This window comes from Oncorhynchus clarkii, chromosome 12 (assembly GCF_045791955.1).
Source record: "Oncorhynchus clarkii lewisi isolate Uvic-CL-2024 chromosome 12, UVic_Ocla_1.0, whole genome shotgun sequence".
In the NCBI taxonomy this organism is placed as follows: domain Eukaryota; kingdom Metazoa; phylum Chordata; class Actinopteri; order Salmoniformes; family Salmonidae; genus Oncorhynchus; species Oncorhynchus clarkii.
Window position 1 is genome coordinate 93,060,227 of NC_092158.1, and position 26,690 is coordinate 93,086,916.

At 43.3% G+C, this 26,690-nt stretch overlaps 1 protein-coding gene across 1 annotated transcript in view; it reads right to left on the reverse strand.

Moving 5' to 3' along the window:
• Positions 1-13,026, reverse strand: part of LOC139422368 (voltage-dependent T-type calcium channel subunit alpha-1H-like) — a 108,135-nt gene extending 95,109 nt beyond the window's left edge. The window contains 3 exon segments of the mRNA XM_071173572.1: positions 1-10; positions 8,290-8,423; positions 12,919-13,026. The exon segment at positions 1-10 is cut by the window's left edge and continues 88 nt beyond it. Coding sequence (XP_071029673.1) covers positions 1-10; positions 8,290-8,423; positions 12,919-13,011 — 237 coding nt within the window. The 5' untranslated portion in view covers positions 13,012-13,026.
• Positions 13,027-26,690: the final 13,664 nt, after the last annotated feature.

The window sequence follows — 26,690 nt, forward strand, 5'->3', positions numbered from 1 at the left end:
CTCCATCATCCTACAGGACAGAGAGAAAGAGGTCGCACACGTTAGAATAGATACTCACCTTGTACCGCCCGACCTGGGTTCACACAGGGGTCACACAGGGGTGAAAGTTAGCCGGGTACGGTCCGGGAGCCAGAAATACTGGCGGTACCGCGAACCGGTAAAACAGTAGACCATCACAAATATAGCACCACCTTTTGGTTTACACCTTTCTATTATAATAGTAACTGAAGTCTGGACACTGACTGTAGGTCTCATGTAGTATATTATAATATTAACTGAAGTCTGGACACTGACTGTAGGTCTCATGTAGTCTATTATAATAGTAACTGAAGTCTGGACACTGACTGTAGCCTATTATAATATGAACTGAAGTCTGGACACTGACTGTAGGTCTATTATAATATTAACTGAAGTCTGGACACTGACTGTAGGCCTCATGTAGTATATTATAATATAGTAATATTAACTGAAGTCTGGACACTGACTGTAGGCCTCATGTAGTATATTATAATATTAACTGACGTCTGGACACTGACTGTAGGCCTCATGTAGTATATTATAATATAGTAATATTAACTGAAGTCTGGACACTGACTGTAGGTCTCATGTAGTCTATTATAATAGTAACTGAAGTCAGGACACTGACTGTAGACCTCATGTAGTCTATTATAATATATTAATATTAACTGACGTCTGGACACTGACTGTAGGTCTATTATAATAGTAACTGAAGTCTGGACACTGACTGTAGGTCTATTATAATAGTAACTGACGTCTGGACACTGACTGTAGGCCTCATGTAGTATATTATAATATAGTAATATTAACTGAAGTCTGGACACTGACTGTAGGTCTCATGTAGTATATTATAATAGTAACTGAAGTCTGGACACTGACTGTAGGCCTCATGTAGTATATTATAATATAGTAATAGTAACTGAAGTCTGGACACTGACTGTAGGCCTCATGTAGTATATTATAATATTAACTGAAGTCTGGACACTGACTGTAGTCTATTATAATATTAACTGAAGTCTGGACACTGACTGTAGGTCTCACGTAGTCTATTATAATATTAACTGAAGTCTGGACACTGACTGTAGGCCTCATGTAGTATATTATAATATTAACTGAAGTCTGGACACTGACTGTAGTATATTATAATATTAACTGAAGTCTGGACACTGACTGTAGTCTATTATAATATTAACTGAAGTCTGGACACTGTCTGTAGTCTATTATAATATTAACTGAAGTCTGGACACTGTCTGTAGTCTACTATAATATTAACTGAAGTCTGGACACTGACTGTAGGCCTCATGTAGTCTATTATAATAGTAACTGAAGTCTGGACACTGACTGTAGGTCTATTATAATAGTAACTGAAGTCTGGACACTGACTGTAGGTCTATTATAATATTAACTGAAGTCTGGACACTGACTGTAGGCCTCATGTAGTCTATTATAATAGTAACTGAAGTCTGGACACTGACTGTAGGTCTCATGTAGCCTATTATAATATTAACTGAAGTCTGGACACTGACTGTAGACCTCATGTAGTCTATTATAATATTAACTGAAGTCTGGACACTGACTGTAGGTCTATTATAATAGTAACTGAAGTCTGGACACTGACTGTAGGTCTCATGTAGTCTATTATAATATGAGCTGAAGTCTGGACACTGACTGTAGTCTATTATAATAGTAACTGAAGTCTGGACACTGACTGTAGACCTCATGTAGTCTATTATAATATTAACTGAAGTCTGGACACTGACTGTAGGTCTATTATAATAGTAACTGAAGTCTGGACACTGACTGTAGGTCTATTATAATAGTAACTGAAGTCTGGACACTGACTGTAGGTCTATTATAATAGTAACTGAAGTCTGGACACTGACTGTAGGTCTATTATAATAGTAACTGAAGTCTGGACACTGACTGTAGGTCTATTATAATAGTAACTGAAGTCTGGACACTGACTGTAGGCCTCATGTAGTCTATTATAATAGTAACTGAAGTCTGGACACTGACTGTAGACCTCATGTAGTCTGTTATAATATTAACTGACGTCTGGACACTGACTGTAGTCTGTTATAATATTAACTGAAGTCTGGACACTGACTGTAGGTCTATTATAATAGTAACTGAAGTCTGGACACTGACTGTAGGCCTCATGTAGTATATTATAATAGTAACTGAAGTCTGGACACTGACTGTAGGCCTCATGTAGTATATTATAATATAGTAATAGTAACTGAAGTCTGGACACTGACTGTAGGCCTCATGTAGTATATTATAATATTAACTGAAGTCTGGACACTGACTGTAGTCTATTATAATAGTAACTGAAGTCTGGACACTGACTGTAGTCTATTATAATATTAACTGAAGTCTGGACACTGTCTGTAGTCTATTATAATATTAACTGAAGTCTGGACACTGTCTGTAGTCTATTATAATATTAACTGAAGTCTGGACACTGACTGTAGGCCTCATGTAGTCTATTATAATATGAACTGAAGTCTGGACACTGACTGTAGACCTCATGTAGTCTATTATAATATTAACTGAAGTCTGGACACTGACTGTAGGTCTATTATAATAGTAACTGAAGTCTGGACACTGACTGTAGGTCTATTATAATAGTAACTGAAGTCTGGACACTGACTGTAGTCTATTATAATATTAACTGAAGTCTGGACACTGACTGTAGGTCTATTATAATAGTAACTGAAGTCTGGACACTGACTGTAGGTCTATTATAATAGTAACTGAAGTCTGGACACTGACTGTAGACCTCATGTAGTCTATTATAATATGAACTGAAGTCTGGACACTGACTGTAGGTCTATTATAATAGTAACTGAAGTCTGGACACTGACTGTAGACCTCATGTAGTATATTATAATATTAACTGAAGTCTGGACACTGACTGTAGGTCTATTATAATAGTAACTGAAGTCTGGACACTGACTGTAGGTCTATTATAATAGTAACTGAAGTCTGGACACTGACTGTAGGCCTCATGTAGTATATTATAATAGTAACTGAAGTCTGGACACTGACTGTAGGTCTATTATAATAGTAACTGAAGTCTGGACACTGACTGTAGGCCTCATGTAGTCTATTATAATAGTAACTGAAGTCTGGACACTGACTGTAGACCTCATGTAGTCTGTTATAATATTAACTGACGTCTGGACACTGACTGTAGTCTGTTATAATATTAACTGAAGTCTGGACACTGACTGTAGGTCTATTATAATAGTAACTGAAGTCTGGACACTGACTGTAGGCCTCATGTAGTCTATTATAATATTAACTGACGTCTGGACACTGACTGTAGTCTATTATAATATGAACTGAAGTCTGGACACTGACTGTAGTCTATTATAATATGAACTGAAGTCTGGACACTGACTGTAGGCCTATTATAATATTAACTGACGTCTGGACACTGACTGTAGGTCTATTATTACATTAACTGAAGTCTGGACACTGACTGTAGCTCTCATGTAGTCTATTATAATAGTAACTGAAGTCTGGACACTGACTGTAGTCCTCATGTAGTATATTATAATATTAACTGAAGTCTGGACACTGACTGTAGGCCTCATGTAGTATATTATAATATTAACTGAAGTCTGGACACTGACTGTAGGCCTCATGTAGTCTATTATAATATAGTAATATTAACTGAAGTCTGGACACTGACTGTAGGTCTATTATAATATTAACTGAAGTCTGGACACTGACTGTAGGCCTATTATAATAGTAACTGAAGTCTGGACACTGACTGTAGGTCTATTATAATAGTAACTGAAGTCTGGACACTGACTGTAGGTCTATTATAATAGTAACTGAAGTCTGGACACTGACTTTAGACCTCATGTAGTCTATTATAATATTAACTGAAGTCTGGACACTGACTGTAGGTCTCATGTAGTATATTATTATATTAACTGAAGTCTGGACACTGACTGTAGACCTCATGTAGTATATTATAATATTAACTGAAGTCTGGACACTGACTGTAGGTCTATTATAATAGTAACTGAAGTCTGGACACTGACTGTAGGTCTATTATAATAGTAACTGAAGTCTGGACACTGACTGTAGGTCTATTATAATAGTAACTGAAGTCTGGACACTGACTGTAGGTCTATTATAATAGTAACTGAAGTCTGGACACTGACTGTAGGTCTCATGTAGTCTATTATAATAGTAACTGAAGTCTGGACACTGACTGTAGTCTATTATAATATTAACTGAAGTCTGGACACTGACTGTAGACCTCATGTAGTCTATTATAATATTAACTGACGTCTGGACACTGACTCTAGGCCTCATGTAGTCTATTATCTGTGCTATAGTATCATATAGTATCTGTGCTTTAGAATCAAGTAGGCTAACGACATGTAGCCTGCCGCCAGTATCTGTGCTTTAGAATCAAGTAGCCTGCCACCAGTATCTGTGCTTTAGAATCAAGTAGCCTGCCACCAGTATCTGTGCTTTAGAATCAAGTAGCCTGCCACCAGTATCTGTGCTTTAGAATCAAGTAGCCTGCCACCAGTATCTGTGCTTTAGAGATGGAACTATCTTTATTGACTCTCGTTGCGGCCTGTACGCACTTCCTTAAAAAACAGGGCTCTGAATAAAAATGCATAAACAACTGAAACAATGTCTATTTCTACACCAGCCAATCACTCACCTGCCAGGATGCCAGACAGCACCTGACCTCACTGCCTCTCACAGGAAGTCAACAACTGAAACCATGTCTATTTCTGCACCAGCCAATCACTCACCTGCCAGGATGACAGACAGCACCTGACCTCACTACTGTCATGACGTTGGCCTGGGGGGTAGGTTTATGACCGTCATAAATACCTCTCCCCTCCTTTTATCCTCTCTCTACCCTACTGATGTGACATTTGAAAAAATCCCTTGGTTAACGTAGAGATTCTGGGAACATCAGAAGGTGGGGGGAAATGAACTATATTTTGTTAATCCGACCAGTTGAACATATGGGTTGGTACTTAATGAATATGATGTCAGTTCGGTTGTCATCTGAGACAGATATGATAAGATGACATAAACACTACAGAGGAAAGTCTGAACATTGTAGTTATCGGATTCACATGGAATTGTTGTTCAATTTAAATGTTTGAATGTGAAATTATTGGTGAAAAGATTAAATGTAATTTTAGCTTCCAAATGAGAGATTTGGTTTTTCATAAGGTTAGGGCTCTGCTCAATCAGTGGCCCACCCCTGTGAAGAGACATGGGTTATAAAACTATGAAAACACACCCTTCTCCCTCCACTATCTAAAGCCTTGACGAAAATGTAACCTCCTGTTCCGGATACATTATGATGACGATCCGATGTCAGAATGGTTCAGATAATTAACTACAGAACGAAGCCAACCTCGGCGTGAGTTTTGGTTGCGAATGGTATGAACTTTGAACTCTTATTTACAACAGAAGTGATACCTCCTAGCTGTTGAGTTAGCAACAGCAGCTGCAAACGTGGGCTAGGAAAGAACAGACAGAGTATCCCGTCTACCACACAACGACGTTACTACAACGTATCCAATTTACCAGCAGAGACATTCTTCAAAGGACTCTGTTGGGCAACACGGCCTTCCACCTACCACCAACCTACTGAAGCGCAGCTCAGAGTAAATATTTACTGCATTTTCCTTTTCCAAATGGGCGGTAATTTAGAATGCATAAGACCCTGTATTTACGATAGAGACATCGTTTCTCCCTTTGTTCCTCAGTCTTCCCGCTCTTTCACTCAAACCCAACCCCTTTTCTTTTGTGTAACCAGTTGTCATATCTTCTCCGCCCGCCAGGGACGTTTTCCTTTATGATGTCATTTGTAATCAAGGTATGATTAATTCTGTGTGATTAGTTAGGTATTTAGTATATAAATAATTAAACCCAATTTTGTATTGCTGATTCAACTTGTTAGCCAGGGTTCGTGCAGATAACCAAGAATTTACAACTTTCAGATGAGACTAAAATAAGGTGAAGATTGATATTGACTGCTATTGATGTAAAATATTACTAGGTCTTTAAGAGTTTATTCGGAAGATAACAGCTCTATAAATATTATTTTGTGGTGCCCCGACTCTCTAGTTAATTACATTTACATGATTAGCTCAATCAGGTAATATTAATTACAGGGAAAGGATTTTATAGAATAGCATGTCATATCACTTAATCTGGCATAGCCAAAGACATGACACTGCCTCTCACAGGACAGGAAGTCAACAACTGAAACAATGGCTATTTCTGCACCAGCCAAACAGGAAGTCAACAACAGCTCAATACATTGTCGATGCTGAAGAGGCATTTTTTTTCAGTTGTTATTTCTTATTTCTATTTATTTTAGACCTATTTTGGAAGTACGGCCGTAAACAGGAAGTAGGAGAAGAGTAGTAGCTCAGCCAAACTCCACATTTGGTGACTAACGAGCGGCATTACGACAGTGTAACGTTGTCTAATAGGGGAGTTTTTTGAATCGGTGCTTCACACAGGTCATATGCTCATCGTCGACATCTCTAAAAGCACAGATACCGGGGGCACGTTTAGTCGAACAGCAAATAACGATACCAAATGTCGGGAATTATAAGAAGAAAGATATCTACATGAGGTTTACTATTTATATATGTACAGTGGGGTGAACAAGTATTTGATACACTGCCGATTTTGCAGGTTTTCCTACTTACAGAGCATCATTCCTGTCAGACCCTAAAGAACTGAACATCAACCCTGTCAGACCCTAAAGAACTGAACATCAACCCTGTCAGACCCTAAAGAACTGAACGTCAACCCTGTTAGACCCTAAAGAACTGAACGTCAACCCTGTCAGACCCTAAAGAACTGAACATCAACCCTGTCAGACCCTAAAGAACTGAACATCAACCCTGTCAGACCCTAAAGAACGTAACATCAACCCAGTCAGACCCTAAAGAACTGAACATTAACCCAGTCAGACCCTAAAACAATGAACCTCAACAGTCAGACCCTAAAGAACTGAACATCAACCCTGTCCGACCCTAAAGAACTGAACATCAACCCTATATGACCCTAAAGAACTGAACATCATCCCTGTCAGACCCTAAAGAACTGAACATCAACCCTGTCAGACCCTAAATAACTGAACATCAACCCTGTCAGACCCTAAAGAACTGAACATACACCCTGCCAGACACTAAAAAACTGAACATCAACCCAGTCAGACCCTAAAACAATGAACCTCAACAGTCAGACCCTAAAGAACTGAACATCAACCCTGTCAGACCCTAAAGAACTGAACATCAACCCTGTCAGACCCTAAAGAACTTAACATCAAGCCTGTCAGACCCTAAAGAACTGAACATCAACCCTGTCCGACCCTAAAGAACTGAACATTAACCCTGTCAGACCCTAAAGAACTGAACATCAACCCTGTCAGACCCTAAAGAACTGAACATCAACCCTGTCAGACCCTAAAGAACTGAACATCAACCCTGTTAGACCCTAAAGAACTGAACATCAACCCTCTCCGACCCTATAGAACTGAACATCAACCCTGTCCGACCCTAAAGAACTGAACATCAAATCTGTTAGACCCTAAAGAACTGAACATCAACCCTGTCAGACCCTAAAACAATGATCTGACTCACTAGTTCCCTCTGTATTTGTCATAGTGCAGATAACCTATCCCCTGGCTTTGTGTGTGTGTGTGTGTGTGTGTGTGTGTGTGTGTGTGTGTGTGCACCTCACAGTGAGTAAAGGGGTAATGCTGTGTGTCTGAGGTGACCGCTGTTGTCTGCTTAGTTAACGTCTCTTACACACAAACAAACACACACACACACACACACACACACAAACACACACACACACACACTTTTCTCCTTGCCTGAAACAGTGACATTGAACGTGTGTTTCTCCCAGCAGGCTACACACTCCATCACCTCACGGGCTGCTTCACACCCGACCGTGATTGGGAGTCTCATAGGGCCGGCGCACCATTGGCCCGGCGTCGTCCGGGTTTGACCCGGGGGTAGGCCCCGTCATTGTTAATAAGAATTTGTTCTGAACTGACTTGCCTCGTTAAATAACGGTTACATTTATATAAGAAAGGAAAATACTTTAGCAGCAGACTTAAAGAACGTCCTCGTGTGTCTCTGGAATCAAAAACAGAATCTAGAGAAGGTTCTATAGGTTCTATTTTGATGTTATCTTGTCCCTAACCGCCTGACTAACCCCTGAGCATTGTGGGAATAGAACCCTTACCCTGCCATGACGATGAAGAAGTCCAGTCGGTTCCAGGTGTCGCCAAGGTAACACTTAGAACCGAAGATCCCCAGAGCCACCATCTTGATGACCATCTCCACCGCGAAAAACGCAAAGATACAGTCGTCAAACACCTAGAACAGACAAAGATACAGTCATCAAACACCTAGAACAGTAGAACAGACAAAGATACAGTCATCAAACACCCAGAACAGTAGAACAGACAAAGATACAGTCATCAAACACCCAGAACAGACAAAGATACAGTCATCAAACACCCAGAACAGTAGAACAGACAAAGATACAGTCATCAAACACCTAGAACAGACAAAGATACAGTCATCAAACACCTAGAACAGTAGAACAGACAAAGATACAGTCATCAAACACCCAGAACAGACAAAGATACAGTCATCAAACACCTAGAACAGTAGAACAGACAAAGATACAGTCATCAAACACCTAGAACAGACAAAGATACAGTCATCAAACACCTAGAACAGTAGAACAGACAAAGATACAGTCATCAAACACCTAGAACAGACAAAGATACAGTCATCAAACACCTAGAACAGACAAAGATACAGTCATCAAACACCTAGAACAGTAGAACAGACACAGATACAGTCATCAAACACATAGAACAGTAGAACAGACAAAGATACAGTCATCAAACACCTAGAACAGACAAAGATACAGTCATCAAACACCTAGAACAGTAGAACAGACAAAGATACAGTCATTAAACACCTAGAACAGACAAAGATACAGTCATCAAACACCTAGAACAGACAAAGATACAGTCATCAAACACCTAGAACAGACAAAGATACAGTCATCAAACACCTAGAACAGACAAAGATACAGTCATCAAACACCTAGAACAGTAGAACAGACAAAGATACAGTCATCAAACACCAAGAACAGACAAAGATACAGTCATCAAACACCTAGAACAGACAAAGATACAGTCAACAAACACCTAGAACAGTAGAACAGACAAAGATACTGTCATCAAACACCAAGAACAGACAAAGATACAGTCATCAAACACCTAGAACAGACAAAGATACAGTCAACAAACACCTAGAACAGTAGAACAGACAAAGATACTGTCATCAAACACCTAGAACAGAGAAAGATAGAGTCATCAAACACCTAGAACAGACAAAGATACAGTCATCAAACACCTAGAACAGTAGAACAGACAAATATACAGTCATCAAACACCTAGAACAGTAGAACAGACAAAGATACAGTCATCAAACACCTAGAACAGACAAAGATACAGTCATCAAACACCTAGAACAGTAGAACAGACAAAGATACAGTCATCAAACACCTAGAACAGTAGAACAGACAAAGATACAGTCATCAAACACCCAGAACAGACAAAGATACAGTCATCACACACCTAGAACAGTAGAACAGACAAAGATACAGTCATCAAACACCTAGAACAGACAAAGATACAGTCATCAAACACCTAGAACAGACAAAGATACAGTCATCAAACACCTAGAACAGTAGAACAGACAAAGATACAGTCATCAAACACCTAGAACAGACAAAGATACAGTCATCAAACACCTAGAACAGACAAAGATACAGTCATCAAACACCTAGAACAGTAGAACAGACAAATATACAGTCATCAAACACCTAGAACAGTAGAACAGACAAAGATACAGTCATCAAACACCTAGAACAGACAAAGATACAGTCAACAAACACCTAGAACAATGTACAGTCACCAAGACGAGGGTTTATAGCTGAGGGGTAAGGTGTTGATGGTGAGGGGTGAGAGGTTATAGGTGAGGGGTAAGGTGTTGATGATGGTGAGGGGTGAGAGGTTATAGGTGAGGGGTGAGGGGTGAGGGGTGAGAGGTTATAGGTGAGGGGTGAGGTGTTGATGGTGAGGGGTGAGAGGTTATAGGTGAGGGGTGAGGTGTTGATGGTGAGGGGTGAGAGTTTATAGGTGAGAGTTTATAGGTGAGAGGTTATAGGTGAGGGGTGAGAGGTTATAGTTTAGGGGTGAGTGGTGAGGGGTGAGAGGTTATAGGTGAGAGGTGAGGGGTGAGGGATAACAGGTTATAGGTGAGAGGTTATAGGTGAGGGGTGAGAGGTTATAGGTGAGGGGTGAGAGGTGAGAGGTTATAGGTGAGGGGTGAGAGGTTATAGGTGAGGGGTGAGAGGTTATAGGTAAGATACAGTAATCAAACACCTAGAACAGACAAAGACACAGTCAACAAACACCTAGAACAATGTACAGTCACCAAGACGAGGGTTTATAGCTGAGGGGTAAGGTGTTGATGGTGAGGGGTGAGAGGTTATAGGTGAGGGGTAAGGTGTTGATGATGGTGAGGGGTGAGAGGTTATAGGTGAGGGGTGAGGGGTGAGAGGTTATAGGTGAGGGGTGAGGTGTTGATGGTGAGGGGTGAGAGGTTATAGGTGAGGGGTGAGGTGTTGATGGTGAGGGGTGAGAGGTTATAGGTGAGAGTTTATAGGTGAGAGGTTATAGGTGAGGGGTGAGAGGTTATAGTTTAGGGGTGAGTGGTGAGGGGTGAGAGGTTATAGGTGAGAGGTGAGGGGTGAGAGATAACAGGTTATAGGTGAGAGGTTATAGGTGAGGGGTGAGAGGTTATAGGTGAGGGGTGAGAGGTGAGAGGTTATAGGTGAGGGGTGAGAGGTTATAGGTGAGGGGTGAGAGGTTATAGGTAAGATACAGTAATCAAACACCTAGAACAGACAAAGATACAGTCAACAAACACCTAGAACAATGTACAGTCACCAAGACGAGGGTTTATAGCTGAGGGGTAAGGTGTTGATGGTGAGGGGTGAGAGGTTATAGGTGAGGGGTAAGGTGTTGATGATGGTGAGGGGTGAGAGGTTATAGGTGAGGGGTGAGGGGTGAGAGGTTAAAGGTGAGGGGTGAGGTGTTGATGGTGAGGGGTGAGAGGTTATAGGTGAGGGGTGAGGTGTTGATGGTGAGGGGTGAGAGGTTATAGGTGAGAGTTTATAGGTGAGAGGTTATAGGTGAGGGGTGAGAGGTTATAGTTTAGGGGTGAGTGGTGAGGGGTGAGAGGTTATAGGTGAGAGGTGAGGGGTGAGGGATAACAGGTTATAGGTGAGAGGTTATAGGTGAGGGGTGAGAGGTTATAGGTGAGGGGTGAGAGGTGAGAGGTTATAGGTGAGGGGTGAGAGGTTATAGGTGAGGGGTGAGAGGTTATAGGTGAGAGGTTATAGGTGAGGGGTGAGAGGTGAGAGGTTTAAGGTTTAAAGTAGTACCTACCTGTAGTATGAGGCACCACTCTGCCTGACAGGTGAGAGGTTATAGGTGAGGGGTAAGAGGTTATAGGTGAGGGGTGAGAGGTTATAGGTGAGGGGTGAGAGGTTATAGGTGAGAGGTGAGAGGTTATAGGTGAGGGGTGAGAGGTTATAGGTGAGGGGTGAGAGGTTATAGGTGAGGGGTGAGAGGTTATAGGTGAGGGGTGAGAGGTTATAGGTGAGGGGTGAGGGATGACAGATTCTAGGTTATAGGTGAGAGGTTATAGGTGAGGGATGACAGGTTATAGGTGAGAGGTTATAGGTGAGGGGTGAGAGGTGAGGGGTGAGAGGTTATAGGTGAGGGGTGAGAGGTTATAGGTTGTGACGGCCCTGAATTATTCTGAACCGTCTCAGTGCTTCTCCTTCCAATAGGGTGCTTTCCCTTTAATTCCCAATTAAATAGCCAGCATCAGCTGCGCAAAAGGGGGGTTGTGATGGAGACGTGACTGAGGATGTGTTCCCGAAGCTTCTCTATTCCGGTTGTTTTGTTGCTGTTAAACGTGTGTTTTGTAGCCTGAGAGAGTTTACCCAGGATCGGATCCACTCTTTGCGTCTGTGGACTACACCTCTCCGTTCTTCGTGGCCTTTCTCCGCTGGAGATCTATTGGCGGATTGGATTGTCTGACTGACCGACTGACTACCACCTTTTTGTATACGGTATTTCATTTGTTTTGATATGATGTATACGGTGATGATTTATGTAGTTAGATGTAGTTGAGGAATTAGTAAGAGCTGATACGCTTTAAAGTTCTGTGGTAAAATTGTTATATTGATTGTATGATTTAATACTGGGTTTACGCTACACGGAATGAACTGACAAACATTGCGTGACAAAAGTCACTTGAGTCACTGAACTCCTTTACCGGGCGGGACTCTTTTTAGGCCCGAGGTACAGGACATTTCTGGAGGAACCAGAACTCATTGTGTTATATTATTATGTGTGTGTAATCCATTGATGTTGCTAATACAACCCACGCAAAAGAATAGTTGTTTTTGAAGTTCTTTCAATGTTTTAAGGGTTTATGAAAAGTTGATTTCCCTTCTGACGTTTACATAAGTCCTTTGTATTGGTGTAGACTTGACGGACCAGATGGGACTCATTCCCTCCCAAACTAAAAGGAGAAACCAATGTTTTCTCTGGTAGGCACAACCTACCTGGCACCCCTATAAATAATAACCTCAAGTCAAAACCGTTACAAGGTGAGGGGTGAGAGGTTATAGGTGAGGGGTGAGAGGTGAGAGGTTATAGGTGAGGGGTGAGAGGTTATAGGTGAGAGGTGAGAGGTTTAAAGTAGTACCTACCTGTAGTATGAGGCACCACTCTGCCTGACAGGTGACGTCTTCACAGGGTTGGTACATCCCCAGAGTCACACAGTTCAGGAGAATCACTATCATGGAGACGTGTTCAAACCACGTGGAGACCTGGGTTAAGGACTACACACTGAGACATGGCCTACTGAATACAGACATCACACAGTACAGGATCCCCAGCATTAACCACGTAGAGACCTGGGTTAAGGACTACACACTGAGACATGGCCTACTGAATACAGACATCACACAGTACAGGATCCCCAGCATTAACCACGTAGAGACCTGGGTTAAGGACTACACACTGAGACATGGCCTACTGAATACAGACATCACACAGTACAGGATACCCAGCATTAACCACGTAGAGACCTGGGTTAAGGACTACACACTGAGACATGATACAACACTGCCTCTTACCTGTGACTGTATTCATGATACAACACTGCCTCTTACCTGTGACTGTATTCATGATACAGCACTGCCTCTTACCTGTGACTCTATTCATGATACAGCACTGCCTCTTACCTGTGACTGTATTCATGATACAGCACTGCCTCTTACCTGTGACTGTATTCATGATACAACACTGCCTCTTACCTGTGACTCTATTCATGATACAGCACTGCCTCTTACCTGTGACTGTATTCATGATACAGCACTGCCTCTTACCTGTGACTGTATTCATGATACAGCACTGCCTCTTACCTGTGACTGTATTCATGATACAACACTGCCTCTTACCTGTGACTCTATTCATGATACAGCACTGCCTCTTACCTGTATTCATGATACAACACTGCCTCTTACCTGTGACTGTATTCATGATACAGCACTGCCTCTTACCTGTGACTCTATTCATGATACAGCACTGCCTCTTACCTGTGACTGTATTCATGATACAACACTGCCTCTTACCTGTGACTCTATTCATGATACAGCACTGCCTCTTACCTGTATTCATGATACAACACTGCCTCTTACCTGTGACTCTATTCATGATACAGCACTGCCTCTTACCTGTGACTGTATTCATGATACAACACTGCCTCTTACCTGTGACCTTATTCATGATACAACACTGCCTCTTACCTGTGACTCTATTCATGATACAACACTGCCTCTTACCTGTGACTGTATTCATGATACAGCACTGCCTCTTACCTGTATTCATGACACAGCACTGCCTCTTACCTGTGACTGTATTCATGATACAGCACTGCCTCTTACCTGTGACTGTATTCATGATACAGCACTGCCTCTTACCTGTGACTGTATTCATGATACAGCACTGCCTCTTATCTGTGACTGTATCCATGATACAGCACTGCCTCTTATCTGTGATTGTATTCATGATACAACACTGCCTCTTACCTGTGACTCTATTCATGATACAGCACTGCCTCTTACCTGTGACTGTATTCATGATACAACACTGCCTCTTACCTGTATTCATGATACAGCACTGCCTCTTACCTGTATTCCTGATACAGCACTGCCTCTTACCTGTGACTCTATTCATGATGCAGCACTGCCTCTTACCTGTGACTCTATTCATGATGCAGCACTGGCTCTTACCTGTGACTGTATTCATGGTACAACACTGCCTCTTACCTGTGACTCTATTCATGATACAGCACTGCCTCTTACCTGTGACTGTATTCATGATACAGCACTGCCTCTTATCTGTGACTGTATTCATGATACAACACTGCCTCTTACCTGTATTCATGATACAGCACTGCCTCTTACCTGTATTCATGATACAGCACTGCCTCTTACCTGTATTCATGATACAACACTGCCTCTTATCTGTGATTGTATTCATGATACAACACTGCCTCTTGTGCCTTATTGTATTTATAAAAATGATACCAACATATTCAGATAACAATGAATAAACACATTTTCATTAAAACATTATTTTGATCAAATGAATTCATAAAATGTCATTCTTTCACCAGAAGATAAAGCCCAGACAAGTTATTTTGGTCATGTTGCTTACAGACCCAGTCATTCATTGTATTATTTATTTGCAGAGTTGCTACGCCCGAGGACCCTCCTCGTCCCTTCTAAACTAAACGGTTGCTAAGCATGCTGGATAACATCAGCTAACTCACTCATGTCAAACATTGAACCTGGAAAGAAAAGCAAAACATTGGTTTCCGAATTCAGGAGGACAGGCAGATCAGCGAGTCTGAAATTAACCCCCACAGCTGTACTAAAACTAAATGCTAAGCTGGAAGCAAGGGATGCTTGTAGAGAGAAATACAAGAGACGATTCAGACAGAGACATTATATTCTGGTAGAGAGAAATACAAGAGGCGATTCAGACAGAGACATTATATTCTGGTAGAGAGAAATACAAGAGACGATTCAGACAGAGACATTATATTCTGGTAGAGAGAAATACAAGAGACGATTCAGACAGAGACATTATATTCTGGTAGAGAGAAATACAAGAGACGATTCAGACAGAGACATTATATTGTAGTAGAGAGAAATACAAGAGACGATTCAGACAGAGACATTATATTCTGGTAGAGATTTCACGGTATTTTAAAAAATCTAGACGGTATTTAATGTTTTTTTAAATAAAATTCTCCCATGTTGTTTTTTCATAATAAAAGTCTCCCATGTTGTTTTTTCAATAATAAAATTCTCCCAATATTCTGCATTTCCTGCACTCACGTGAGAGAGGTCATTTCCCAACTGCCACGTAGGGCTGCATGATACGGGCAAAACAATCTAGGACTTATTTTTAATCAAGTGTTGCACTTGCGATTTAGAGCAAAACGCTTTGGGTGAACTGTTGTAATCATGGAAATAGAAGGATTATTTTAAATAAATAGTTAGAATATAACAGTGGGCACTTTAAATACAGTGTTGTTTGACATAACAATTCATGAAAATGCCAGGGAGGAGTTATTGTGACAGGGTAGGAACCAAAGTGTTGATAAGTGTTTCCTAGGGGACCCTATACGCTTTGGTAAATTGGCTACATGGAATGAGAGAGAGAGAAAGACTTGATCAATCCCCTCCTTCCCATCCCCCTCTCCTCTCGTCCCTCTCTTCTCCTCTCCCTCCCATCTTTCATTAGCAGAAAGCAACTCAGTCTAATCAGACATAGTAACCTAGAACACGGACAGGATCAGAAGGCAGTGTTGAGTCTGTTATATAGTGAACCATCTGCTGAAGACATCTGCTCTACCAACCACTACTGTCTGTTATACCTATCTGTTAGCTAACTACTGGGACCTCGGCCTGCAGAGTCTCTATCTATCTGTTAGTTAACTACTGGGACCTCAGCCTGCAGAGTCTCTATCTATCTGTTAGCTAACTACTGGGACCTCGGCCTGCAGAGTCTCTATCTATCTGTTAGTTAACTACTGGGACCTCAGCCTGCAGAGTCTCTATGTATCTGTTAGCTAACTACTGGGACCTCAGCCTGCAGAGTCTCTATCTATCTGTTAGTTAACTACTGGGACCTCAGCCTGCAGAGTCTCTATCTATCTGTTAGCTAACTACTGGGACCTCGGCCTGCAGAGTCTCTATCTATCTGTTAGCTAACTACTGGGACCTCAGCCTGCAGAGTCTCTATCTATCTGTTAGTTAACTACTGGGACCTCGGCCTGCAGAGTCTCTATCTATCTGTTAGTTAACTACTGGGACCTCGGCCTGCAGAGTCTCTATCTATCTGTTAGTTAACTACTGGGACCTCGGCCTGCAGAGTCTCTATCTATCTGTTAGTTAACTACTGGGACCTCGGCCTGCAGAGTCTCTATCTATCTGTTAGCTAACTACTGGGACCTCTCTCTCTCTGTTTTCAAGGACAGAGTACTCTCGCTTCCTCTTTTCATCTCCCATATCTCTGTTATGCGTCTCTCCCTCCCTGACAGGTTCTGATGTGTTCTGGTTGCTAAGTAACGCGGCTCAGAGCAAGGATTCCACTGGACCGCATGTGGAGCGATAGAGAGAGAGATGGAGAGAGACTAGGACGGACAGAGAGAGAGAGAAAGAGAGATGGAGAGAGACTAGGACAGACAGAGAGAGAGAGATTGAGAGAGACTAGGGGAGAGAGAGACTAGGACAGACAGAGAGAGAGAATTAGAGAGACTAGGTTTGAGAGAGAGACAGATAGAAGGAGAGAGAGACAGAGACAGAGAGAGACAGAGAGAGAGAGAGAGAGAGAGACAGAGAGAGAGAGAAAGAAAGAATTAACAAAAAAACAGAGCAAACTAGAATGCTATTTGGCCCTACACAGAGAGTACACAGCGGCAGAATACCTGACCACTGTGACTGACCCAAAATTAAGGAAAGCTTTGACTATGTACAGACTCAGTGAGCATAGCCTTGCTATTGAGAAAGGCCGCCGTAGGCAGACATGGCTCTCAAGAGAAAACAGGCTATGTGCTCACTGCCCACAAAATGAGGTGGAAACTGAGCTGCACTTCCTAACCTCCTGCCAAATGTATGACCATATTAGAGACACATATTTCCCTCAGATTACACAGATCCACAAAGAATTCGAAAACAAATCCAATTTTGATAAACTCCCATATCTACTGGGTGAAATTCCACAGTGTGCCATCACAGCAGCAAGATTTGTGACCTGTTGCCACAAGAAAAGGGCAACCAGTGAAGAACAAACACCATTGTAAATACAACCCATATTTATGCTTATTTATTTTATCTTGTGTCCTTTAACCATTTGTACATTGTTAAAACACTGTATATATATATAATATGACATTTGTAATGTCTTTACTGTTTTGAAACCTCTGTATGTGTAATGTTTACTGTTAATTTTTGTTGTTTTTCACTTTATATATTCACTTTGTATGTTGTCTACCTCACTTGCTTTGGCAATGTTAACACATGTTTCCCATGCCAATAAAGCCCTTGAATTGAATTGAGAGAGAGAGACAGAGACAGAGAGAGAGACAGAGACAGAGACAGAGACAGAGAGAGAGAGAGACAGAGACAGAGACAGAGACAGAGAGAGAGACAGAGACAGAGACAGAGACAGAGACAGAGACAGAGACAGAGAGAGAGAGAGAGAGAGAGAGAGAGAGAGAGAGAGAGAGGGAGAGAGAGACAGAGAGAGAATCTTGTCGTGACGTTTCTGACGGTTGTATAAACACAGACACAGGTCAAAGTCGACTCATGGTGTCTTGATGTAACAGATGGCTGCACGCCTGGCAACACACGGATACCTGGATACACACCAAGTCACGAGGCGCACACACACAGTGACAGACATGCACGCACACACACTCAAACCCAGCTAGAGACGTATTATATAGAGAGGTAACTATCGAGAGGTAACGTATTACATAGAGAGGTAACTGTTCTACACTTATGAGGGACTCCTCTCCAAGGCCAGAAACCCAGCTAGAGACGTATTATATAGAGAGGTAACTGTTATTCACTAGAGAGGGACTCCTCTCTCCTCTCCAAGGCCAGAAACCCAGCCTAGAGACGTATTATATAGAGAGGTACCTGTTCTACACTAGAGAGGGACTCCTCTCTCCTCTCCAAGGCCAGAAACCCAGCCTAGAGACGTATTACATAGAGAGGTAAATGTTCTACACTAGAGAGGGACTCCTCTCCAAGGCCAGAAACCCAGCCTAGAGACGTATTATATAGAGAGGTACCTGTTCTACACTAGAGAGGGACTCCTCTCTCCTCTCCAAGGACAGAAACCCAGCCTAGAGACGTATTATATAGAGAGGTAACGTATTATATAGAGAGGTAACTGTTCTACACTAGAGAGGGACTCCTCTCTCCTCTCCAATGTCAGAAACCCAGCCTAGAGACGTATTATATAGAGAGGTAACTGTTCTACACTAGAGAGGGACTCCTCTCTCCTCTCCAATGTCAGAAACCCAGCCTAGAGACGTATTATATAGAGAGGTAACTGTCCTACACTAGAGAGGGACTCCTCTCTCCACTCCAAGGTCAGAAACCCAGCCTAGAGACGTATTACATAGAGAGGTAACTGTTCTACACTAGAGAGGGACTCCTCTCCAAGGCCAGAAACCCAGCCTAGAGACGTATTATATAGAGAGGTAACGTATTATATAGAGAGGTAACTGTTCTACACTAGAGAGGGACTCCTCTCTCCTCTCCAAGGTCAGAAACCCAGCCTAGAGACGTATTATATAGAGAGGTAACTGTTCTACAATAGAGAGGGACTCCTCTCTCCTCTCCAAGGTCAGAAACCCAGCCTAGAGACGTATTATATAGAGAGGTAACGTATTATATAGAGAGGTAACTGTTCTACACTAGAGAGGGACTCCTCTCTCCTCTCCAAGGCCAGAAACCCAGCCTAGAGACGTATTATATAGAGAGGTAACTGTTCTACACTAGAGAGGGACTCCTCTCTCCTCTCCAAGGCCAGAAACCCAGCCTATAGACGTATTATATAGAGAGGTAACTGTTCTACACTAGAGAGGGACTCCTCTCTCCTCTCCAATGTCAGAAACCCAGCCTAGAGACGTATTATATAGAGAGGTAACTGTCCTACACTAGAGAGGGACTCCTCTCTCCACTCCAAGGTCAGAAACCCAGCCTAGAGACGTATTACATAGAGAGGTAACTGTTCTACACTAGAGAGGGACTCCTCTCCAAGGCCAGAAACCCAGCCTAGAGACGTATTATATAGAGAGGTAACGTATTATATAGAGAGGTAACTGTTCTACACTAGAGAGGGACTCCTCTCTCCTCTCCAAGGTCAGAAACCCAGCCTAGAGACGTATTATATAGAGAGGTAACTGTTCTACAATAGAGAGGGACTCCTCTCTCCTCTCCAAGGTCAGAAACCCAGCCTAGAGACGTATTATATAGAGAGGTAACGTATTATATAGAGAGGTAACTGTTCTACACTAGAGAGGGACTCCTCTCTCCTCTCCAAGGCCAGAAACCCAGCCTAGAGACGTATTATATAGAGAGGTAACTGTTCTACACTAGAGAGGGACTCCTCTCTCCTCTCCAAGGCCAGAAACCCAGCCTAGAGACGTATTATATAGAGAGGTAACTGTTCTACACTAGAGAGGGACTCCTCTCTCCTCTCCAAGGCCAGAAACCCAGCCTATAGACGTATTATATAGAGAGGTAACTGTTCTACACTAGAGAGGGACTCCTCTCTCCTCTCCAAGTCTTGTTCTCCTCTCTACTACTTCATCGTGACTAATTAGACTGGTTGTCGTCCATCATTTAGTATCGTCTTGGCCCGACTTTGGTCTCAACTCTTTTTGAGGTGGACCACTAAAGGCTTAATGAACACTCGTTCATCACTCACGCACGCACTCACAAACTCTCCCCTCCCTCCCCTCCTCTCCCCTCCCTCCCCTACCCTCCTCTCCCCTCCCCTCCCCCCCTCCCCTCCCCTCCCCTCCTCTCCTCTCCTCTCCTCTCCCCTCCCTCCCCTACCCCTCCTCTCCCCTCCCCTCCCTCCCCTCCCCTCCCCTCCCCTCCCCTCCCCTCCTCTCCTCTCCTCTCCTCTCCCCTCCCTCCCCTACCCTCCCCTCCCCTCCCCTCCTCTCCTCTCCTCTCCTCTCCCCTGCCCTCCCCTCCCCTCCCCCCCTCACAGTCAGAGTTACAGTCAGAGTCACAGTCAGTCACAGTCAGAGTCACAGTCAGAGTCACAGTCAGAGATACAGTCAAAGTCAGAGTCACAGTCAGAGTCACAGACAGAGTAACAGACAGAGTCACAGACAGAGTCAGAGTCACAGTCAGAGTTACAGTCAGAGTTATAGTCAGAGTCACAGTCAGAGTCACAGTCAGAGTTACAGTCAGAGTTAAGGTCAGAGACACAGACAGAGTCACAGACAGTCAGAGTCACAGTCAGAGTCACAGTCAGAGTTACAGTCAGAGTCACAGTCAGAGACACAGACAGAGTCACAGACAGTCAGAGTCACAGTCAGAGTTACAGTCAGAGTTACAGTCAGAGTCACAGTCAGAGACACAGTCAGAGTCACAGTTACAGTCAGAGTCACAGTCAGAGTCACAGTCAGAGTTAGAGTCAGAGTTAGAGTCAGAGTTACAGTCAGAGTCACAGTCAGAGTCACAGTCAGAGACACAGTCAGAGACACAGTCAGAGACACATTCAGAGACACAGTCAGAGACACATTCAGAGATACAGTCAGAATCACAGTCAGAGTCACAGTCAGAGACACAGTCAGAGACACATTCAGAGACACAGTCAGAGTCAGAGACACAGTCAGAGTCAGAGACACAGTCAGAGACACAGTCAGAGACACAGTCAGAGACACAGTCAGAGATACAGTCAGAGATACAGTCAGAGACACCGTCAGAGACACAGTCAGAGACACAGTCAGAGACAGAGACACAGTCAGAGACACAGTCAGAGTCAGAGACACAGTCAGAGACACAGTCAGAGATACAGTCAGAGATACAGTCAGAGACACCGTCAGAGACACAGTCAGAGACACAGTCAGAGACACAGTCAGAGATACAGTCAGAGATACAGTCAGAGTCACAGTCAGAGATACAGTCAGAGTCACAGTCAGAGACACAGTCAGAGATACAGTCAGAGATACAGTCAGAGATACAGTCAGAGTCACAGTCAGAGACACAGTCAGAGACACAGTCAGAGTCACAGTCAGAGATACAGTCAGAGATACAGTCAGAGAGTCACAGTCAGAGACAGTCAGAGAGACACAGTCAGAGATACAGTCAGAGATACAGTCAGAGTCACAGTCAGAGACAGTCAGAGAGACACAGTCAGAGATACAGTCAGAGATACAGTCAGAGTCACAGTCAGAGACAGAGACACAGTCAGAGACACAGTCAGAGTCACAGTCATCAGAATCAAAGACAGAGAGAGAGACAGAGTCACATCCAGTCACAGACAGCAATGTATATCTAATCCTGGTCCTGGACTCGACGTTGCCCGTTTACTAAACACTATACCTGGCAACCCTCATTACGTAAACCTGGCAACCCTCATTATGTTCACCTGGCAACCCTCATTATGTTCACCTGGCAGCCCTCATTACCTTCACCTGGCAACCATCATTACGCACACCTGGCAACCCTCATTACCTACACCTGGCAACCCTCATTACCTCTACCTGGCAACCATCATTACGCACACCTGGCAACCCTCATTACACACACCTGGCAACCCTCATTACACACACCTGGCAACCCTCATTACGCAAACCTGGCAACCCTCATAATGCACACCTGGCATTGCTCATTACCCAAATCTGGCAACCCTAATTTCACTCACCTGGCAACCCTCATAATGTTCACCTGGCAACCCTCATTACGCACACCAGGCAACCCTCATTACACACCCCAGGCAACTCTAATTACCTACACCAGGCAACCCTCATTACCTACACCTGGCAACCCTCATTACCTACACCGGGCAACCCTCATTACGCACACCGGGCAACCCTCATTACGCACACCTGGCAACCCTCATTACCTACACCTGGCAACCCTCATTACGCACACCAGTTAAACCTCCTTACCCACACTCTCTCGCTCTCTCTATATCTCTCTCTCTCTCTCTCTCTCTCTCTCACTCTGTCTCTCTCTCTGTCTCTCTCCACCCCTCTCCCCCCTCTCTCTCTCTCTCTCTCTCCTGCCAAATAACAACATGGAGGAATTTCTCTGAATAATAACATTCTCCCCCAACACTGCTGCTCGTTGTGATTTACCTAATTAGGAAGTCATCTGCAATGTCACACAAAAACTTTCTCTCCCTGAGAAACAACAAACAACTGTAAACACACTGGGGGAGAGGAGGGGGTGGGTTATCTCTGTCTGTCTGTAGACTCACACTGGGGAAGAGGAGGGGGTGGGTTATTATCTCTATCTCTGTCTGTCTGTCTGTCTGTCTGTAGACTCACACTGGAGGAGAGGAGGGGTGGGTTATTATCTCTGTCTGTCTGTAGACTCACACTGGAGGAGAGGAAGGGTGGGTTATTATCTCTGTCTGTCTGTAGACTCACACTGGAGGAGAGGAGGGGGTGGGTTATCTCTGTCTGTAGACTCACACTGGAGGAGAGGAGGGGGTGGGTTATCTCTGTCTGTAGACTCACACTGGAGGAGAGGAGGGGGTGGGTTATTATCCCTGTCTGTCTGTAGACTCACACTGGAGGAGAGGAAGGGTGGGTTATTATCTCTGTCTGTCTGTAGACTCACACTGGAGCAGAGGAGGGGTGGGTTATCTCTGTCTGTCTGTCTGTCTGTCTGTCTGTAGACTCACACTGGAGGAGAGGAGGGGTGGGTTATCTCTGTCTGTCTGTAGACTCACACTGGAGGAGAGGAGGGGTGGGTTATCTCTGTCTGTCTGTCTGTCTGTCTGTAGACTCACACTGGAGGAGAGGAGGGGTGGGTTATCTCTGTCTGTCTGTAGACTCACACTGGAGGAGAGGAGGGGTGGGTTATCTCTGTCTGTCTGTAGACTCACACTGGAGGAGAGGAGGGGGTGGGTTATTATCTCTGTCTGTCTGTAGACTCACACTGGAGGAGAGGAGGGGGTGGGTTATCTCTGTCTGTCTGTAGACTCACACTGGAGGAGAGGAGGGGGTGGGTTATTATCTCTATCTCTGTCTGTCTGTCTGTCTGTAGACTCACACTGGAGGAGAGGAGGGGGTGGGTTATCTTTGTCTGTCTGTAGACTCACACTGGAGGAGAGGAGGGGTGGGTTATCTCTGTCTGTCTGTAGACTCACACTGGAGAGGAGGAGGGAGTGGGTTATCTCTGTCTGTCTGTAGACTCACACTGGAGGAGAGGAGGGGTGGGTTATCTCTGTCTGTCTGTAGACTCACACTGGAGGAGAGGAGGGGGTGGGTTATTATCTCTGTCTGTCTGTAGACTCACACTGGAGGAGAGGAGGGGGTGGGTTATCTCTGTCTGTCTGTAGACTCACACTGGAGGAGAGGAGGGGGTGGGTTATTATCTCTATCTCTGTCTGTCTGTCTGTCTGTCTGTAGACTCACACTGGAGGAGAGGAGGGGGTGGGTTATCTTTGTCTGTCTGTAGACTCACACTGGAGGAGAGGAGGGGTGGGTTATCTCTGTCTGTCTGTAGACTCACACTGGAGAGGAGGAGGGAGTGGGTTATCTCTGTCTGTCTGTAGACTCACACTGGAGGAGAGGAGGGGGTGGTTTATTATCTCTGTCTGTCTGTAGAGAACAGAAGGCCAGAAGGGATCCATGTTGAGCTATACAGAGTCACTCCTTACTATGTCCTGTTAAGAATGACACACACACACACACACACACACACACACACACACACACACACACACACACACACACACACACACACACACACACACACACACACACACACACACACACACACACACAGTTGTTAGGCTACGTCCCTCGCATTCCGTTACTCAGCGATTGGCTGCTGGCCGCCCGTCGTCATGCCGACACAAGGACCAAGAGCTCCACACGTGGGCGGCCTGAATCACACATTAACTCTCTCTGGAAAATACATTTAACACAGCTTTACTGTAAACGTCTCTAACTACAAAATACATTTAACACAGCTTTACTGTAAAAGTCTCTAACTACAAAATACATTTAACACAGCTTTACTGTAAAAGTCTCTCACACTAGAAAATACATTTAACACAGCTTTACTGTAAAAGTCTCCAACTACAAAATACATTTAACACAGCTTTACTGTAAAAGTCTCTCACACTAGAAAATACATTTAACACAGCTTTACTGTAAAAGTCTCCAACTACAAAATACATTTAACACAGCTTTACTGTAAAAGTCTCTCACACTAGAAAATACATTTAACACAGCTTTACTGTAAAAGTCTCTAACTACAAAATACATTTAACACAGCTTTACTGTAAAAGTCTCTAACTACAAAATACATTTAACACAGCTTTAGTGTAAAAGTCTCTAACTACAAAATACATTTAACACAGCTTTACTGTAAAAGTATCTCGCACTAGAAAATACATTTAACACAGCTTTACTGTAAAAGTCTCTAACTACAAAATACATTTAACACAGCTTTACTGTAAAAGTATCTCGCACTAGAAAATACATTTAACACAGCTTTACTGTAAAAGTCTCTAACTACAAAATACATTTAACACAGCTTTACTGTAAAAGTCTCCAACTACAAAATACATTTAACACAGCTTTACTGTAAAAGTGTCTCTCAAGCTATTGACCCAGCAGAGCTCACACACACACACACACACACACACACACACACACACACACACACACACACACACACACACACACACACACACACACACACACACACACACACACACACACACGCTGAGAGTGCAAGGATCCCCCTCTACCAGAATGCAGCAGCTCGGTTGTTGCCTAGTAACAAGGTAGTTTCCTGGTAAGTGTTTTTCCTGTGAGATAAACCCCCCCCCCACCCCCCCAGCCCCCGCCCACGACCCCCCCCCGTGTGTGTGTAGCAGGGATGAATTACTAAAATCACACACAGACACATTCACACTATAGCTGGGATGATACCAATATCACAATATATATATATATTTATATTTTCCCTTTAATGAAAATAGGAAGCTGATTAAATCTTTTAAAAAACCTACTGTATGTAAACATTTTGTTGTGCTATAAGCTCAGAAAAATAAACACGTGTGATTCTGGATGACAACAAAACCGCGGTTGTTTCCAACATTCCTAAAGAAGTTAAATCTTTTTTTTGGTTTCCTTGTCATGATACTAATCACAATACTGCTATGGTCCTGGACCTAACACACACACACACTCTCCTCATTAGTGACAGCAGTGCAGTGGCAGCTCAACAACATGACCCAAAAAACATTGAACACACAGGAGAGGAGAGGGAGAGGAGAGGGAGAGGGAGAGGATAGGAGAGGAGAGGAGAGGAGAGGAGAGCTGTGTGTTGCGATATGAATTGAGGTTTTTCAATTCCGCCCTGTGTTTCTCCATTCCTGGTTTATTACCCACACAGGGATAAATCAACACACACCTCTCAACTCAACAATATTCAATCAATACGGCCTACATTACTCACACACACAGAGAGAGACGGAGACGAAGACAGAGACGGAGAAGGAGAGAGAGAGAGAGATCTGGTGATTCTGTCACCAACCAAGGAGGGCCTACAGCAGCACCTAGATCTTATGCACAGATTCTGTCAGACCTGGGCCCTGACAGTAAATCTCAGTAAGACCAAAATAATGATGTTCCAAAAAAGGTCCAGTCACCAGGACCACAAATACAAATTCCATCTAGACACTGTTGACCTAGAGCACACAAAAAACTATACATACCTTGGCCTAAACATCAGCGCAGGTAACTTCCACAAAGCTGTGAACGATCTGAGAGACAAGGCAAGAAGGGCCTTCTATGCCATCAAAAGGAACATAAAATTCAACATACCAATTAGGATTTGGCTAAAAATACTTGAATCAGTCATAGAGCCCATTGCCCTTTATGGTTGTGAGGTCTGGGGTCCGCTCACCAACCAAGAATTCACAAAATGGGACAAACACCAAATTTGAAAATATCCTCCGTGTACAACGTAGAACATCAAATAATGCATGCAGAGCAGAATTAGGCCGATACCCACTAATTATCAAAATCCAGAAAAGAGCCTTTAAATTCTACAACCACCTAAAAGGAAGTGATTCCCAAACCTTCCATAACAAAGCCATCACCTACAGAGAGATGAACCTGGAGAAGAGTCCCCTAAGCAAGCTGGTCCTGGGGCTCTGTTCACAAACACAAACACAC